General features: G+C 31.7%; 1 protein-coding gene across 1 annotated transcript; it reads left to right on the forward strand.

Moving 5' to 3' along the window:
• The first annotated feature begins 1,252 nt into the window (after nt 1-1,252).
• On the forward strand, nt 1,253-14,814 carry LOC145186783 (START domain-containing protein 10-like). Its single transcript, XM_090079519.1, has 6 exons — nt 1,253-1,492; nt 3,245-3,392; nt 3,696-3,799; nt 10,340-10,457; nt 10,722-10,774; nt 14,238-14,814. Exons 1-6 carry the CDS (start codon nt 1,334-1,336, stop codon nt 14,445-14,447), a joined length of 792 nt encoding a protein of 263 aa, XP_089935645.1. The 5' UTR covers nt 1,253-1,333; the 3' UTR covers nt 14,448-14,814.
• Nucleotides 14,815-18,587: the final 3,773 nt, after the last annotated feature.

The following is an 18,587-nucleotide window of genomic DNA, read 5'->3' on the forward strand; positions in this document are numbered from 1 at the left end:
CTGACATAATTTATGTCGGCAGAAAATGTTTTAGACATAAAATTATGTCATAGTTGGTAGGCAGAAAAATATTTCGGACATATTTTATGTCGGCAGAAAATGTTTCAGACATAAAGTTATGTCAAAGTAAGAGGACAGAAAAATAATTCTGACATATTTTATGTCTATGTAAAATATGTCTAAAAATATGTCGACAGATCTGCCAGACATATTATGCCGTAACAACTCTGCTTGCATAACATCGATTGTCTGGCGATGATTGTTACTTTTGTAAAATCGATTATATAGTGAAAGAGTAGATTTTCTTTTTTTTTTGAGAAGCACAAATTGTTTTATTATTATTTTTTTTCACTCTTCTTGTTAATTAAAGCAGATTTTTGAGTTAATTTTTGTTTAATGAAAATTCCCATCTGGCACTAAGAGTAACATTCCGATGTGGACAAGACACACAAATATACGACCTGGACCGGGACAGAGCTGACCCCCTCCCCCCCTCATCTCTTTTTCTCTTCTTTCAAGAGTAATTTCAATTAAAAAATACTCAGAATTTTTAGGTAAATTTTTTGATGCAAAAATTTGTTTTCAAATACAGCAACTACTATTTTATACTATTTTTACTATTACCTTATATACAGATCAGTGGTATTCGGACGTTTTTAGTTTGTGTAAAGATTATGTATAGCGTTAATTTTTTTAACATTCACTTTTAAGCTTACTATTAAGCTTAATCTGGACCTAGGTATGACATTAATGATAAGTACGGAAAAAAAGTACCAATATTAGTTTCTTGAACTGATGCTAAATATATTTGAAAAATAGTTAGCATCAAGCCGCTTTTTAATAAAATGCTTCTCATTTAATAAATTATTCATCAGTTTAATATTGGCGTTGGTTTTATGTGTGTGAGCTGAATCAGCAATATGGATAAAAAGGCAATCATATCCAATTAAGTTTATCTAGCACCTAATATACTAACAAACATTTACGTACAAATATACAATTTTATATTGATTTAAATAAAGTATACCTGTCGAAATATAATTTTAATTGTTGGATTTTCGCTTCTTATATATTAAAATGGAAATAGTTTTTAAGACAAGAATAAGAGAGAATAGAATACAATATTCAATTTTAATCTCTTGAAGACATTTAAGCTTTAATCTATAAGCACCGTGATTTAAAAAAACTTACATAAGCTCATAAGCAGATATAAACTGATGCTATATTCTAGGATTTATTATATATTATATATCATTATATATAATTATATATTATATATTACTAGGTATAGCTACCACCAACTTTCTGTATATAAGTTAAAGAAACAGTTAAAATGTTTAAAATAAATGAAGTGCGTATATCAAATGATGAAGATTTCAAGATATTTCGAACTCTAGCCACTAACACTGATGATTGGATAGTTAAATATAACAAAAATGACATAAAAGTTCATGCAAAATGGACAGATGAATCAAGAATAAAATTAATCAAGGTATTTATTCTAAAAATTGTTATCTAAACTTTTAACATGCTTTAATACCTTAAGATATTTATCTAGTACTTTTCTAATCTTTATTGAAGTTAAAAAAATTATTCTCTGCTTATTTATAACTTTGAGATTTTTTTTTTTTTTTGACACAAAATAATATGAAATATGCTAAACTATTTTTAGGATGATTGAATGAATTTTCCAGCTTTGATTTTAAATTTTTGCTTTGATTTCATTACAGAAACCTTGGTTATACTTCTCCATGTCTTTTATAACATACCAAGATGTTTCTCCACTGATTTTCAACAATATGTCTTTATATAGCTTGAGGAAATTCTTGATTTTTCTGTAAGCTGGAGTGTTGTGATTTGTAAAAATAACCTTAGTTATTTTTACAAATCCATTTTAAAGTTTTTCATGCTTTTAAATCTATAGCATGATAACCTTTCAGTCCCTTGCTTTCTGTGCTGCTATCACGCTTATGAAATCTACTGTGAGTTTATCATTTCTTTAAACCATCAATATAGTTCATGCATGATGTTAATTGTTCAAAGTTTTTCATGATTAGTTAACTAATGCTCAGTACCAAATGTGGAGAGATAACTAATATCAACTAATAAATTAATTAGTTGAAATTGTCCCTGAAAAGTCCTTATGATTTTCAGAGTTAATCATGGATTATTTAATTATTTGTAAATAAAAGGAATAGCTATATTTTATCAAACCTTCTCAGTCCCATGACAATTATCTTGAGATCACTACAGAGATTCTTTTGATAGCACAGAAATATGTAAATAAACATACTAGATAATTAAATTTGAAATTTCTTCTTGTTGTCACAAAGTTTTTTAAGTGATCTGAGCATATGGTTTTTTTATTTCCATTGCACAGAAGAACAGCTTTCAAGCTCTATAAGTAATGATGCTTTAAAGAATCAGTGGATGCTAATGCATTTTTTCTTGCAAAAAAACTCTATGATATCTATTGATAATTAATAACAAAGTGGGCTGTCAAATTTTAAAAAGTTGTGGAGATAAATCTATATGTAAAATCAAGGTTTTAGATATATGATATTATTTCTTAAAAGAGAAAATATTTTATACCACAGAAATAACAGTCTATCTGAAGATTCATTGACTATCTGCATATCATATACATATAGCAAATAGCATAGAAGTTCTCCTTCTTTTTAACCAGTCATGATACATTATTGAGTTTAAACTCAAAAGTTGCTATATATTGTAGACATTACTATATATTATAGACATACTATATATTTTTCAGATCACTCTTTTTTTACACACTGTATACTCTCATGTTGTCTCATTATCAATTTATTTTTGTGAATACTTATAATACTACTAATGTATCAAAGCAAAAAATAAATAAATAAATAAATAAGTAATACTAATAATAGATAAAAGTTATCATAATTATCCTTAACATAAACACAAATTAAGTCAACATGTATATATCTTGCACTCATTCACTGCTATGTGATTACACCTAAAATGTTATCCTTAATTCACCAAAATTGATACAGTATGCCATTCGAAATACCTTCACATATGACATGTGGTGCCCAGGCCTTAACTAAGTTGCAAAATAGAGAGTGAAAAAAAAAAAAAAATTAAGTAAAAGATTACCTTATAAGAGGAATCACAATATTTTGAAATTGTTAAAGCAGAATATACAATTTTTGTGGTGAAAATAATTTTAGGAATAACATTTTTGGTATCTCAATTTTTTTTTTAGGTTTCTGCTTTGTTAGAAGGAGTATCTTTAGACTGTTTATACGATGTCATTCATGATCCTGATTATAGAAAGGTTTGGGATAAAGATATGTATGATTCCTATGACATTTGTAAACTCAATGCAAATAATGTTATTGGTTGGTATGCAGGTAAAAGTTTTTTGAACATACTTTTTTCATATGTTAATGTGCCTAAAATATCAGGAAACTTTATATCTTTACTGCAGTGGATAATAATAGTCACAATTATTGCATTTTTATTAAATTATCTTTGCTTTACAATAATGTTTAATACTAGTGTAATAATTGATTTAACAAAGTTTTGTAGAAAGTGGAACTTTTTTTAAAAGCTTGGCTGAAAAATTTGTTGAAAATTAGTACTTTGTTTAAAATATTTGAGAATATAATTTTTATTTTTTAATTTTCTTTTAATCAGAAATTTTGCTTTTGTAGCAAAAATGCCCCCACCTCTGATGTTCAGAGATTGGTGTTTATTGCGTACCTGGCGTAAAACAGATCAAGAATTCAGTATATTCAATCACTCAGTACAACATAAGGTAATGTTTATAGTTCCTATATATGAGGCCATGAGCATAACTGTAGTGTAATGCCAAAATTTATTTTCACCATTATTTCAAACATTTTTCTAAGTTTATCTTTAGCCTTTAATGTCCTAATACTAGTTAAAATGATTAAAATATTTTACACATTTGTACTGCATAAAATTGTACAAGATCAATATTTGATTTGAAAAAAATGCTTTTTTAAAAATATTCTTTAAATTAAGATTTTAATTATCATCAATCATAACTTAATGTTGAGGTTTGTGTTCCACTAAAATAATTTTTATCTGTCCCAATCCTGCTGAAGTAAGTTTATTTTCAATCTTCCTTTTTTTTTTATTAGGAAGTTTATGAAAAACAAGAGAGTTTAATGACTAGTTAGAGAATTGTGAATGAATTTTGTTGCAAAAACAAATTTTAACATTTTTATATATATATATATATATATATATATATATATATATATATATATATATATATATATATATATATATATATATATATATATATATATATATATATATATATATATATATATATTTAATAAACATAGATTTTACTGTCAGTTTTTTTTTTTTTTCTAACTGTTTCTTCCTTTTTGTTCTAAGTATTGTAGAGATACAATGACGCTTAAATTTCATTCATTTCATTAGTACTTTCTTACAAATTGTTATCTCCTTGCTTTTGGTTAATCCTTTAGTTCATCCGTAACTCTTTTTCTAAACAAAGGTTGTTAGTTCATTCGTAACTCTTTTTCTAAACAAAGGTTGTTAGTTCATCCGTAACTCTTTTTCTAAACAAAGGTTGTTAGTTCATCCATAACTCTTTTTCTAAACAAAGGTTGTTAGTTCATCCGTAACTCTTTTTCTAAACAAAGGTTGTTAGTTTCTGATTTGATCTTTACCTCTCAGTAGCAGGCACATAGTATAGGCATGTTATTTGCTTTATAGTTTGTTCTTTGTCATTATAAATTTGACTTCTATTTACAATTTTTACCAATTATAAAAAAATATCCATTTTGTAAATCAGTTATTAAAATTTCAGTTTTATAAACAGTTCATATGCTGGCTGGGAATTTTTTGGTAACACTTATTTGAACAATCTTCAATAAATTGATGTTTTTTAGGAACAATTTTACCATTAGTAGAAATTTTTCTTCTTTTGCTCACTTTGACTATGATTCCAAATGTCTTCATGTCTTCATGTGCAATTCAAGCAAATTTGAAGATGTTGTAGGCAAGTTTGATTATAAGTTGTTGATACAGATGTATTTTTTTATGTAACTGGCGAAACTAACTTTTCTTGTTCTAATGGTTCATACTCTGAGCACAACTTTTTTCCTCTGTTGCTCTTCCAAATCTCTAAAAAAGGTAACAAACTTTTAGTAATGATGATATTTTATGATTGATGTGTATTGGAAAATATACTTACTGTTATAATGTACAAATGATACATGATGCATTTGGTTGTAATACATGTGTAGTTTCGCATAAAAAAGATCGTTTTTTAGTTGTGCGTAAACGCCGATGTATCTTTGTAAAATTCAACAAAATTTATATACAAGTTAATTCCCTAGGTATTCACACATATCTTTTCACACATACAATTATTTACAAGTAGGCATTCCCTAGGCATTCACACATATCTTTTCACAAATACAATTATTTACAAGTAATGCTATAAGGCATTCACACATCTTTTCACACATACAATTATTTACAAGTAACGCTATAATGACATATCCTTTACGCACATAACTATTCACAAGTAACGCTATAATGACATCTTTTACGCACACAATTATTCACAAGTAACGCTATAATTACACTCCCCCTTGGTCATAACGACCACTTCACCTCACAGACTATATCGCTCAGGTGCCATCCTTTTTCGGGTGCTTCTTCGCAACATTGGCGTCTGGTTTGTCTCGTCTTCAGGTAACACAACGCACAGTTCTTCATCATCTTCTAGATCCTCATTCGACTTGTTATCAACTCTGACGGGTCTTAGGTCGCGTATGTGCCGGGATACTTTGTCCACTTCTACCGTTTGCTCCGAAATAATTCCTGTAATTCTCCCAATTTTGTATTGAGAGTCACATCGGTTGTCCGGGGGCTTTACCCATACTTCATCGCCGAGTTTAAACTTGTTGGTGATCTTCTCATGAGGTTCATATGCGTTTTTATCGTCGTCAATTCCTCTAACTCTAATTTTGTAATGGTATAATTTATTTGCGGGTGCTGTAGATGACTTACAACAGTCTTTTGGGCTGACATTATACCAATAAACTGCCTCGGGTATGCTGCACGGAACTCTCTTCGCCGTTCTTTTCACTGTTCGATGGCGCTGTTCTGCAATTCCATTCCCTGAAGGAACGTAAGCGCACCTGAAGCGAAGTTTATTGTTCCATTTGTTCATAAATTGCAAAAATAATGTGCTTCGAAATGCTGTATCATTATCCGTCAGAATTTCGTTTGGACCGCCTCGTTCAAGAAAGATTTCGTTTAATTCCTGAATGACACATGCACTAGTTTGGTCTTTAAGATGGCGCCATATTGCATATCATGAAGGCCCACAGTCAATCAGGGTAAGAAAATGTTGCCCCTCATAATGAGTTATATCCATACCAAGCCGTTGCCACGTCCCTTTTACTTCGATCTTCCCTTTCGGCCACTTTATCGGACTTGGATCAATTGATTGACAGGTTACACATTTTTCAACCACTTGCCTGACTTCTTCCCTGCTTACTGATGGGTCAATTCTACGAACAAAATACAATGTTCTCTTCACACCATAATGTCCCGTGGACTTATGAACATGGTTTATTTCTTTGGGAGATAGAGAAGCACTAATCGTTCCACCTGCAGCAAGTTCAGTGGGCTTATCGATCATTTTCAACCAACTTCCAGGCACTCGAGTAAGTACATCGGCTAAGTTAGACTCCGAGGGCACTAGTTTAATATCCACTCTGAGTTTGTATTCCTCCACAATATTCGTAATGGTCTGAAGCCGTCTTCTAATCAGCATTTCGTTTGAAGCCTTTGTCTTCAATCTAGATTTTCCAGTCAGTGCATCGGTGACCCAATGTAATACTGCTTTCGAATCAGTGCAAATATGCAAGACATTCATCTTCCAATTGAGACCCATGTTTAGTCCTTTGATTACTGCATCGAGTTCAGACATGTTTATATGTGTTGTATCATCTTTTCTTAACCAACAAGCGTCTTCGATTATATTGCCATCAACTTCGATACTCACACCTAGCGCTAGTGAACTAGCATCCACCCACACTGTTGCCTCGTTGCCATAAACATTCCAAACTCCTTTGGCAGGATCGTCGTTACGTGTTCTTTTTACCATATCGTTCACCATTTTTTCAACAAAATCGCATTGTATCTTCTCATCCCATGTTTTCGTTAGGGCGTTTGCCGTCCTTTTAACAAATGACGAAGCTACACGCAACCAACCACAAACTGGAAGATTCCCTGTCATTTTTCCACATAAAGAGAAGATTTTTAGCCTCGTTAGAGAACTTGGAATTTCACCAAAATCGTTGTCTCTCTTCCAAAATAACTTCTTATTTTCAATTCCAACTTGTAATCCTAGAACTCTCGCCCCTTCGGACACACGAACCGCCGGCTTACAATGTAATCCATACATATCCAAATGATCAAGTACTCTGCGAACTGATACGATGTCTTCATTTACAAGAATATCATCAATGTATGATGATGTTCCCTTCCAGATCTTTTCGTCTTGCGATAGAACTTTGTCCAAAACTGCTTTCATTATGACGGGCGCAACGTTCAGGCCAAATCCCAAACGTGTTAAACAAAACCTCTGTCCACGGAACACAACAGTTTGGTAAGCCCAGAGTTCCTCGCTGATTTTGAGTTGCATGTAGGCCGATGATAAATCAATAATTGAAATATTTTCTCCAAGCCGTCTCCAGTCTCGAAGTTTGTCAGCACATGCATCCGTGTTCGCCGTAAATGGTTCAATAAACGTGTTCAGCTCCCTGAAGTCTAACACTGGTCGCACTTTCCCTTTGTTTTGCTGCACCACTGCCATAAGTGGAACCAAACCTTTTACTGGACCGTGTTTTTTCGCTTCGTACTTTTGCAGCCATTTTTTCTCTATCCACCCTTCAATTTCTTTTTCGTAATCGTGTTTTATGCCGATGGGGATGGTATATTCAGCAATTCTATTCACCAGATTTTCAGGTTTGGTATTCCATGTAAACATGCTTCTTTTTTCATAAAACAAACATCCCGCGTTGCAGAAATCGATACTCCACCAAGTGCCACTATTCCATTCATACCCATTATGAAACAAAAACCCAGCGGTTTGAAATTGACCACAAGTGCTTCCACACACACTGTATTTCCATTTGGCGCGGTGATTCGAGTTTGGCTAACACCTTCGCACTGCTGTTGTTGTCCATTTACAGTTACCACGCTAACTTCTTTCTTCGTTATTTTTGTCGCACATTTTTTATAAATGATGCAGCAGGTACACCCTGAGTCAATTAGCACATCCTGAAATACACCGTTAATATCCAAGAGCATGGTAGGTAACGCCATTATTGATTGTTTAGGGAGAGAACTGGCGCAGACGTCTTCTCCCTCACTCCGTTTTTTGGACACATTCTTGATATGTGTCCATACTCTTGACACGAGTAACACAGCACATCGCTTGACTCCCGTCTTCTACTTGACTTGTTTCGATAATTATGTCTTCTTAAATGACAATCTCTCGCAAAGTGATTGGGAAGTTTGCATTCATAGCACACTGATTGTGTTTTATCTTCTAGCAACCTCGGATCACTACTTTTCATTGCAGCTACAGCAAATTTTTCCACCATCCCGTTGTTCCGTTCCTCGATCATCAGAGTCCTTGCTCGCGCAAGTATTTGAACAGTTGTAAGATCGTCCATACGAGAACTCAATCTCAGCATTCGTCGAACTTCCTCGGGGAGTCCAGCAACAAAGGCACACGCGATCGCTTTGTCTGGTAGCCCACCAATTAGGGTAGACAATCTTCGTAGTTCTGCCAAATAAACATCAACTGCTTCTCCATGTTTCAGCTTTCTCGTGACAAACTGCTCGTAGGCTGTGAATCCATCAACGGCAAAAGCTTCAAGCAAAGCCTTCTTTATTCTCTTAAAATTTTCTTTATCAGTCTCTGTTAACTGTTGATACACTACGAATGCACCATCAGTGAGACGGAGAGGAACCACACGTGCCAGATCGGTTACACCAATTACTTTACATACCAATTCAACCTTTTCCAGCCATTCCGCAACTGACTGTTGATCGTTTCCACTAAACTCTGGAATTAACTTTAAATCAAGTTTAGTCGCCATTTTGCCGAAATAGCTTGTAGTTTCGCATAAAAAAGATCGTTTTTTAGTTGTGCGTATACGCCGATGTATCTTTGTAAAATTCAACAAAATTTATATACAAGTTAATTCCCTAGGTATTCACACATATCTTTTCACACATACAATTATTTACAAGTAGGCATTCCCTAGGCATTCACACATATCTTTTCACAAATACAATTATTTACAAGTAATGCTATAAGGCATTCACACATCTTTTCACACATACAATTATTTACAAGTAACGCTATAATGACATATCCTTTACGCACATAACTATTCACAAGTAACGCTATAATGACATCTTTTACGCACACAATTATTCACAAGTAACGCTATAATTACAACATGATTTGCTTGGTAAGAACAAAAATGATTCTTTTTTTTTTTAGAAAGGAATAAAAACAAAGTCTTTGATTTGAGACTTAAAAAATTCTATGTATACATTGTTTTAGTATGTTTATAAGAATGTTATTTGCTGTTAATGAAATAAGGACAAAAATGATTCTTTTTTTTGCTCACACATTGAGGTGAACTTCTTATTTTGAATTATTATTTTGAATAATCTTTTATAGTCTTATACACTTTGTTCTTGTCATTTTTTAATCTACCTTTTGATGTATGTACCAATGAAATTAGTTTTTGCATTTAATGTGACACTCCAACTCTCTAAATTATTTCATGCTTGACACAAGCAACAAGATTTGAAAGTGTTAGCTTTACCAGAATTAAATAGTGTGCCCATTAAACACCATTATTGCTTTAAGAAATTTGTCAAAATTCTAGCAGCAAAAAAAAAAAATGTTTTCAACACTATTCAAACATTGAACAAATCTAAGTAACATTACTGTTGCTTTAAAGATAAAGAAGTGTTTTAAAGACTAAGAAGTGTTTGACCAAAATGCTAAATTTTTAAAATTTGAAGATTATCTTAAAATTGTGCTCATGGCCTTTCTTAGCCAAACGAAAAGTTGTTTTTTTAATCAAAACTTTTTAACTAAAAGAAAAGTTTGTAAATTTTATTACTTTTTAAATCAAAAACTACTAAAATTATATAATGGTATATACTTATATAATGGTATATACTTATATAATGGTATATACAGTACTTTTTAACTGATGTAAAAAAAAAAGTCATTCTTATTTTTTAGAAAGTTCCTGTACGCAAGTTGTTTGTGAGATCTCATTCTTACATAACAGGTTACTTTGGTGAAAGAATTTCAGACACTTGTACTAGGATCATATTTGTTAGTCAAACAGATCCCAAAGGTATAAAACATCCCAAACCAAAATTATCCCAAAGAAAATAAAGGAGAACTATTTCATAAGATTTAGATTGAAAATTTAAATATTAACATAGTGTTTTAATCCACCTTCAAGGAAGAATTTGTAGTGCAGTGCATTTAAAAAAACCTATTTATATCAACTAAACTATCCTCTTCATTTCTAACCTCACTTTCTTTAAACATTTATACTTTTAAACTTTTGTTGTTCATTTTAACTTTGGAGATAAAGTTGTTTGTTTTTTTAAAGGTAAATTGCCCAAGTGGTTTGTGAATACCCTTGCAACTGTGATGTCTCCAAGAGTAAGAAGAATTTTTCCATAAACAATATCATTATTTAATGTCTGTGAAGTATTTAGTGTGAATTGCCTATTACTTACACCAAATATTTTTAAAAGCTATTCCTTATTTGACCTACTTTCTGATATTTGCTTTATTCATACAATGTCAAGTTGCATCACACTTTGAAAATATGGGGGCCTAATATCAACTAAATATCCTAAAAAAATCCTTTCAAGTTATATGTGTCAATAGGAGTTTATGGCAAGTTGTTTTGAAATCTGGTTCAACATCTACGAAACTTTTTTAAGTTTTAAATTTTTCAATATTTTTAAGTATTTTTTCAATGAAAGGTATTGTTTTTTTTTTTTTAACAGGCTTTGCTTTTTAATTGGTCAAAAGGGAATTTTTGAAAAAAGTTTACAAAAAAATATTTTTCAATCACAAAGTAAAATTTGAAATCTTCATTCATCTTCAACAGGCAATATTTTGAAAGCAGTTGTTTTCAAAAAATCTGACTAATAAAAGTTTTGAAGTAAATAAAAAAAAAGTAAAAAATCTCAAGAAACCATTATTTAAATATTTTTGAGTGGTTCTTTCTAACAACTTAAAATGCGTAATTTTGCCAGAGCTCATGTTCCAGAACTCATGATCCAGAACTCATAATTCAGATGGTCATGATCAGTGCAGAATGAATGTTTGTCATCTGCATGAGAAAAGCTGACCAGGATATTTTTTGTGTCTGAGGTTTACATCAAGAAAAATCTTTAATTCATTCAAATTAATATAAATTTTAAAAATGATAGCTTCATTAGCTACCTGTATCACCTATCATTTTCAGCTGGAAAAGTTAGATGGCAGGAACATTTAACCAGCGCCAAAACTTTACAAATTAAGAACGTTAACTATCTGATCTGTTGGAACACTCTAGGCATGAGAATTTAAGGCTGTTGGCTTAAACAAACTTTCTTGGTGCCAAGCAAGTACCATCTGTAATCATTACAACTAAAGATGTATTCTTGAGTGGTACTATATGCCTAAGTCAACCTGGTGGAAAATATTTTCTCTAGAAAAAGTATGTTACTTTTTGTGATTATCTTTAGGTGGCATTTTGAAAATTTTTTTCTTTTAACTCTAACTTGTAATTTTTTGGACCTTTTGTCAACAGTCTTTAAAAGAACATCTTTTAACTCAAAATTAAGTACAATGGTATGAGTTTACTCATATCATTGTTGGACTGATATAATAATGTGTTGAATTGATACAGCAATGGTATAAGAAAACTAGGATATGCTATGAACCATATTGGTCCAATTCAAGTGATAGAACCAAACTTTCAGTTTTTTTCAATGTAGACATTTGATTTGGACCAAATCAAAAGATCGTGTAAGTGATTGCTATTTTTGTTTGACTCAAACAAAAGCCATTAAGACCGACTCTAAATACACTATCCAGTATCCAAACTTGTCTTCAGCCAACAGACCCATCCTACATAATGCCAAACTGCTTGTGCAAAAACTTCCAAATTGATAATCAGGATTCTAGTCTGGAACTTGTTCTAACTTTGCGTAAGGAATCTCAAGATAATGACCCAAGTTATGAGCTGTCAATTTCAAAAGAACCACACCTAATTATTTAGTAAGTGATTTGAATCTGTCTAAAAAACTGACAGAGCTTTTAGAGTCTAGATTAAATGACTGGAATTTGCTTTCTCCTGGTTTCTTATTTTTTGCCATTATGATGATGAAATAAAACCTTGCTTTTTCTAAAACAGATAATTTAGTTCATTATAACAATGTTCCTCTTGTGATGGCTTTTTTTTTTTTTTTTCTTTTTTTGAGATTAATTTTTGAATATGATCCAAGTCACCAGCAATTGTTCATAGACTCCTCAAAAATTAGTTTGAAAGCAGTGTTGCTGCATAATGGAAACAAGCTTCCTTCAGTGCCAGTTGCTAATGGTTCTGATAAAGAGATTTACGAAAATATAAGATTTCTTCTTGAAAAAATTAAATGAACATGCTTGAAAAACTTGTGGCATTTTCAAAGTCATTACACTTTTGCTTGGATTACAGCTTGGTTATACAAAGTTTTGCTGTTTCATTTGTGAATGGGACAGTAGAGACAGCAAAAGTCACTGTATAAAGAAAATTTTGCACAGGCATGTATCACTTACTCCAGGGCATAAAAATGTTAAAAATGATTCTTTAGTGTGCCCTAATGGCTTACTTTTACCACCATTACACATAAAAATTGGTCTGATAAAAAACTTTGTAAAATCTATACCTAAAGATGGCAGTGGATTTTTATATCTGAAAGAAAAATTCCCCAAACTTAAGGAGGTAAAAACTAAAGAAGGAATATTTGTAGGTATACAAATACAAGATCTGATAAAGAGGGAGTATTTGTAGGTCCGTAAAATACAAGTAAAGTACAAGTAAATACCAACACAAATACAAATACAAGATCTAATAAAAGGAAAAAAGCTTTGAAGAAAAACTGAATGATCAGGAAAAACTCACATTTTTGAATTTTTGTCCAAAACTTTCTAGGAATTTAGGAAGCAGAAAATTACAAAGGCTTAATAAATAAACTCATAATGTCATATGAAGCTTTGTGGTATAATATATTGTTAAAAATACATATCCTAGACTCTCATCTGTGTCTGAGGTATAATTTCTGATTTTTTTGTTTTTGGGTTTTTTACAAGGAAACAGTTAACACTTTCTCCGAGATTTTCACTCCTGAAACGTTTAATGTCATTTTTTTAAAATATTTTTTTAGTTATATTATAGACACATAGTAGATTGTAAATTATGTAAAGCTTCATATCAATTCAAATTATGTGTAAAACTTAACATCTTCATATCAATTCAAATTATGTGTAAAACTTAACATCTTCATATGAATTCATATGAGAAAAATTAATTTAACTTTTGTCTCTTGACTTTTTTTGCCACCCGTTGACCGTAAGTTTCTCTCACATCCGAAATGGAAGGGAATGAATCCTTCACAGTCCTGCTCAGAAGAATTTTTAAGGATGTTTAGTTGATGAATTCAAGGTCTTTATATTTTCAATTTGTGCATATCTTAAGTTTATTGTCAATAAATATATGTAAATATTTAATATATATATTTAATTGATTTCTTTAAACTTTTTAAGAAAATGGTTGAAGTAGTGTCAGCTTATTATTATTTCTTAGTAAAAAAAAACTTTTTTTCTTGTATAAAATAAAAAGCTGAATTGTGCAGTAAACTCCTCCTTTTCCATTTTTTATGTTAATTGTTTTGGTTCCTTAAAGTTACTTCTTTAAAGTTTCAATAGATTCAAGCTTATTGAATTATATTGAACTTATGAACCTAATTATTCCTTACTACACTTATCAAATCTGTATAAGTTAAGGTTTGTGTATGTTGTATATGTGCCAGTTCACTAAATGTTGTAATGGGGATAGAAACTGAGTTAAATAGTGTGCTTAATGTTTTAGATCATGAAAAAACTTCATAAGACAGCGCTTGATTATTTAAAGTGGAAAAATAAAAACAATCCTCAAAGTAAACCCTGGTTGGATAATGACAACAGTTTGCCCCTTCTTGATCCAAATGATGTTGTTGTTTCGACAGAAGCAGACGCTACAAACGATATAGATGAAGCCGATCTTGAACAACAAGAAAAATCGCCTAACGGAAGTGAATAGCAAGTTATTTTAGTTTTAGATTTTATTTATTTTTTTTTTTTATGCTTTAAAAAAAAAAAAAAATGAAGCATTTGGGTGATATAAAAATAATAAATAAAAATGAAATTTGATTAAATATTTTAGATACTAAAGTGTATGTTTACTAAAAAAACTTAAGGATACTAAAAAAAAAAAAAAAAAATGTTACAATTTGAGTGTTTTAATGTTTGACATTTATTTTAGGCGTATGATGTAAAATTGCATATTATTTATCTATTTATTTAGCTGAATGTACTTAATTATGTATATTTGTACAACAATGTATATATTTGTGATTTATGGTCGTTTGTATAGCCAATTAGGTTTTTTAGTATAAATTTTCGAATGACGTTTTTGTGTTTTCTTAGCAACATGTATTCTCTAAATTATTATTTTCTTTTGGCTAAATCACTAGTACTGATTCCATTATTACCTAAACTGCATTCTTTATACGACGTACCCTATAGAGCGAAGCCTTACTGTATAAAGCGTTTCCTTAATTTTTCCAATAATCCACACCTTCGTTTTAGCTTCGTTATTGCTTTTCTTTTTCTTTAATTACTTTTAATTCTAATTACTCCAATTAACTCTAATTACTTGCGTCAATAGAATCGTTAGAACTGACGAGATCTGCATTTTTTTTTTTTTTATCAAAAAGTTTTAAACAGAGAAAACTCCTCTTTCCTTCCATCTTTCAAATTGGAGTAACCTCTCAACAACAACCTCTCAATAACAACCTCTCAGCTCTTATTTAGCTAGAACTTTACATTAGTATTCCTAAATCTATACGAAACAAGAGCAATCGTGTGGAGCAGGACAGACCCGTCGAGAAGATGAGTGAGGCCCGGGCCGACTTACTTTGATGAGCCTCTGGAGCTTAACGGCTCCTGCAATAGGGACTTTCTTTTTGAAAAAATACTGACCAACCCTCCCCCCCCCCCTCCTCCTCCTCCGACAAGCCTGAGTAGGATTGGTATTTTATTAAAGGAATAATAACCTTATGCAATTTTCGAACCACTTAATGTATAGAGTGATCCAAAATTGTACATCAGAGCTTTATTAAAGCTTTTGAAAAATATAATTATCAAACCAGGCTTAGAGTAGCATACAAAAAGAACTAGAAAAAGCTTATTAGTCGTCACTTAATAATGATCAGGGATATAAAGACTTTAGGACGGTAATCGCCCGATTACCGTCCCTACAATTGTTAACCTGTGAGCCGGAACTCGAAGTCAATTAGGAACGTGTTTGATTTAACAAATAGATTCAAACTTGTCTACTGGCCGGTCTCTAAAATTTGGTAAAAGATGTTTTTCCAGGATATTTTTTTTCCAGAAATTATCCAGGTGAACTTAACCAAATTTAAGAAAGAAAATACCCGAGGTTTTCTTTTTGATGTGTTCTTGTTTAGCTAAGACATCTTTAGTCTGCTAAAGAAGAACACAAAATGTAAATACAGCTTCCAAATTCTAATTGAAGTATATTTTTGGAAAAGCTCACAAAAACCACAAAATGATCTAATCTTAAATAGCCAAATTTAAAATTGAGCTACATTTAAACTTACAAAATTAATTTTTTTTCAATACCTTCCTTATCAATTTTTTTCAATTTTTTATTATCAATATTTAAAAATATATATAAACACAATCCATTTATTGAAAAAGATCCTCAAAAGCGTTCCTGATTTAATTATTTTTATCGCGGTGCTCCACTTCGTTTTCCAACTGTTTATCGTCACCAGCTTCTAAATCAAGGTTGCTGTTTACCATGTTTTCAACACGCCTCTTTATGGCACGGCGAGATGTTATGTAGCTCTGTTTAAACTTTGTAAGTTATATAGATGTTTCTGCATTACCTAAAAGTTTTCCTAATTTATCAATCAAAACAGTATCTTTTCTCAAATCATCATTGCCTTGATATAAATCACCTAATAAAATTTTGGAAGAGCTAACAGTATTTACATTAAACTGATAGTTTTCATTTTGATTCTCAATAGCACCTGTTTGCATCATTTTCCTCGTCTGGCTAATGCTCTTCATCGAGTTCATTTATAACGTTCGTTTGTCACCTTCACTATCAAAATAATTCTCATCTCTCTCATCTACCGGCTCTGTTTCACTAGTTTTGTATCCTTGCTTTCGTTTCACTCCTTTAGGAGGTGTAATTAGCCCCTGGAGATCTTTCAAATTTCTTGGTCTAGGGATTAGTATCAGGTTTCTACGAAATACTTGAAGCTTTTCTCCCCCTAAAGCAAAGACTCTTCCTTAAACAAGATTATCCTCGCTTCCATTCAGAGCATTGGTTACCCACAGGGCCTTAAATCAACTAGTTACATCAATCTCCAGCGAATTCCAACTTTCTAGCAGCATTTGTATCATTTGATCCCTGGATGGCTGTGGAACTTTCAAGGAGTCATGCCTTAATTGGTCCATCATCGGTTTTGCTTCAACTCTCGGTATTTAGCTTTTAAAGGACAAAGGAAATCTGTATCATTAAACAAATGCTATTGTACTCAGTATTTGTTCCAGGCGATATGAACCTTTAGGTGCCCATTGAAACATCACATCTTGAGGAGGATTAAGCTTAACCCGAACACTTTACCTTTGAACACAAAGTCTGGTTTAAGTGAGACTTTAGGGTCACTGCAAGCTTAAGTGTAAACAGTAATTCGTTCTTGAAAGAGAATAACTTTGTTTGACGTATATGTCCAAAAACAGTGAAGTTCAAGGTCTTTTGGATAGAACTTTCATTCCGGTGGAGAGGCATTTGGTCACCATTTAGCACAGGTGGATCAACTCCATAATTTTCAAGAAAGTATTTACATACAATTCAAATGTTTTTTAGGTACTCAAATACTCTTTCTTCGAGATCTGCCTGCATTACTTAAAAGCGTTTGTTAGGATGGCGCAGACTGACACCCTACTCACTCATCCAGTTATGTATCCAAAAGTTGCATTACTTAAAAGCGTTTGTTAGGATGGCGCAGACTGACACCCTGACTCACTCATCCAGTTATGTATCCAAAAGTTGGAGAAAGTAATTTTCTCATCCTCTGGCACTTCATCTGGTTGTTGGGCACCCCACTATTCAAAAAAAAGTTTGAATTGCGAGGTAAAAATTTTCCTGGGTAATGTGCTTTAAGAGTTCCACGGAAGTCTACAAACCACTCAAATAAAACTTGTCTAGCATGGCTAATTTTTATCCTCCTCCTGCTTGACAATACTTGGATTTGCTTGGAGGGACAGTTACAGCATCTTCATCAACCTCAACTTAGTTTAGACATCTTTTCTAAAGTTTTATGGCTTTTTTTAATATGGGATTATCATGTTTAACGTCTTTAAGGTCTGAAAAAAACTCACTTACAGCTTTTGTAACGTAACCTCCGCATGGCAATATTTTAACGTGTTTTCTTCTTTTTTCACTATAGCTCACTATTTGGGAGTTTTCAGAAACCAATAACTCGTACTCTTTTTTGTAACTTTTAAAAAGTTTGCCTTAAGCATTTTTTTTCTTCTAAAGTAAATTTATCTCGGTCAGTTCGTGAAAACTTCCGATCTGACGCCATATTTATCTCGGTCAGTTAGTGAAAACTTCCGATCTGACGCCATGTTACAATATAACGATGGCTCCGCGCAAAATCGGACTATCTGCAATCTCCGCGGAAAACAAATTTGGCGTATATCTGCAATCTCCGCCAAAAACAAAATAGGCATATCTGCAATCTCCGCGTAAAACAAAATTGGACTATCTGCATTTTTGCCAGATACATTTTTGGACTATCTGCGTTTTTCGGGTGCATAAATTTTTGGTGGTGTTTCTTTAAATATTTGAAGTTTTTTATAAAATTCTACAATTTTTTAAATAGCGAATATTTAAACATTTATTAATAGCGACAAAACCTTGATCATAACTTGATTAAGTTTGTGAGTAATCAAGTAGTTTTAGTTAAGATAAATATGTTAAAAATAACTTATGTTATTGTTAATAATAATATAGCATATGTAACAAAACATTGTTATGTTACATACTAATTGCTAAATTCATCATACATACTTTGTCAATTTTATTTAGCCTTGTTGTTGTGACTAATAAGTTTAGATCAAATTAAATTCTTGTTATGTT

The sequence above is a fragment of the Hydra viridissima genome, unplaced genomic scaffold, assembly GCF_058129835.1.
Source record: "Hydra viridissima isolate aposymbiotic clone 2 unplaced genomic scaffold, HvirCarnegie_v1 scaffold_2, whole genome shotgun sequence".
Lineage (NCBI taxonomy): Eukaryota > Metazoa > Cnidaria > Hydrozoa > Anthoathecata > Hydridae > Hydra > Hydra viridissima.

Bases quoted from the DNA above. Each gene is read 5' to 3' on its own strand.
- LOC145186783 (XM_090079519.1), top strand. From the start codon at position 1,334: ATGTTTAAAATAAATGAAGTGCGTATATCAAATGATGAAGATTTCAAG. The intron at 10,458-10,721 runs GTATAAAACATC...GTTTTTTTAAAG, and splicing joins TAGTCAAACAGATCCCAAAG to GTAAATTGCCCAAGTGGTTT. The intron at 10,775-14,237 runs GTAAGAAGAATT...TTAATGTTTTAG, and splicing joins CAACTGTGATGTCTCCAAGA to ATCATGAAAAAACTTCATAA.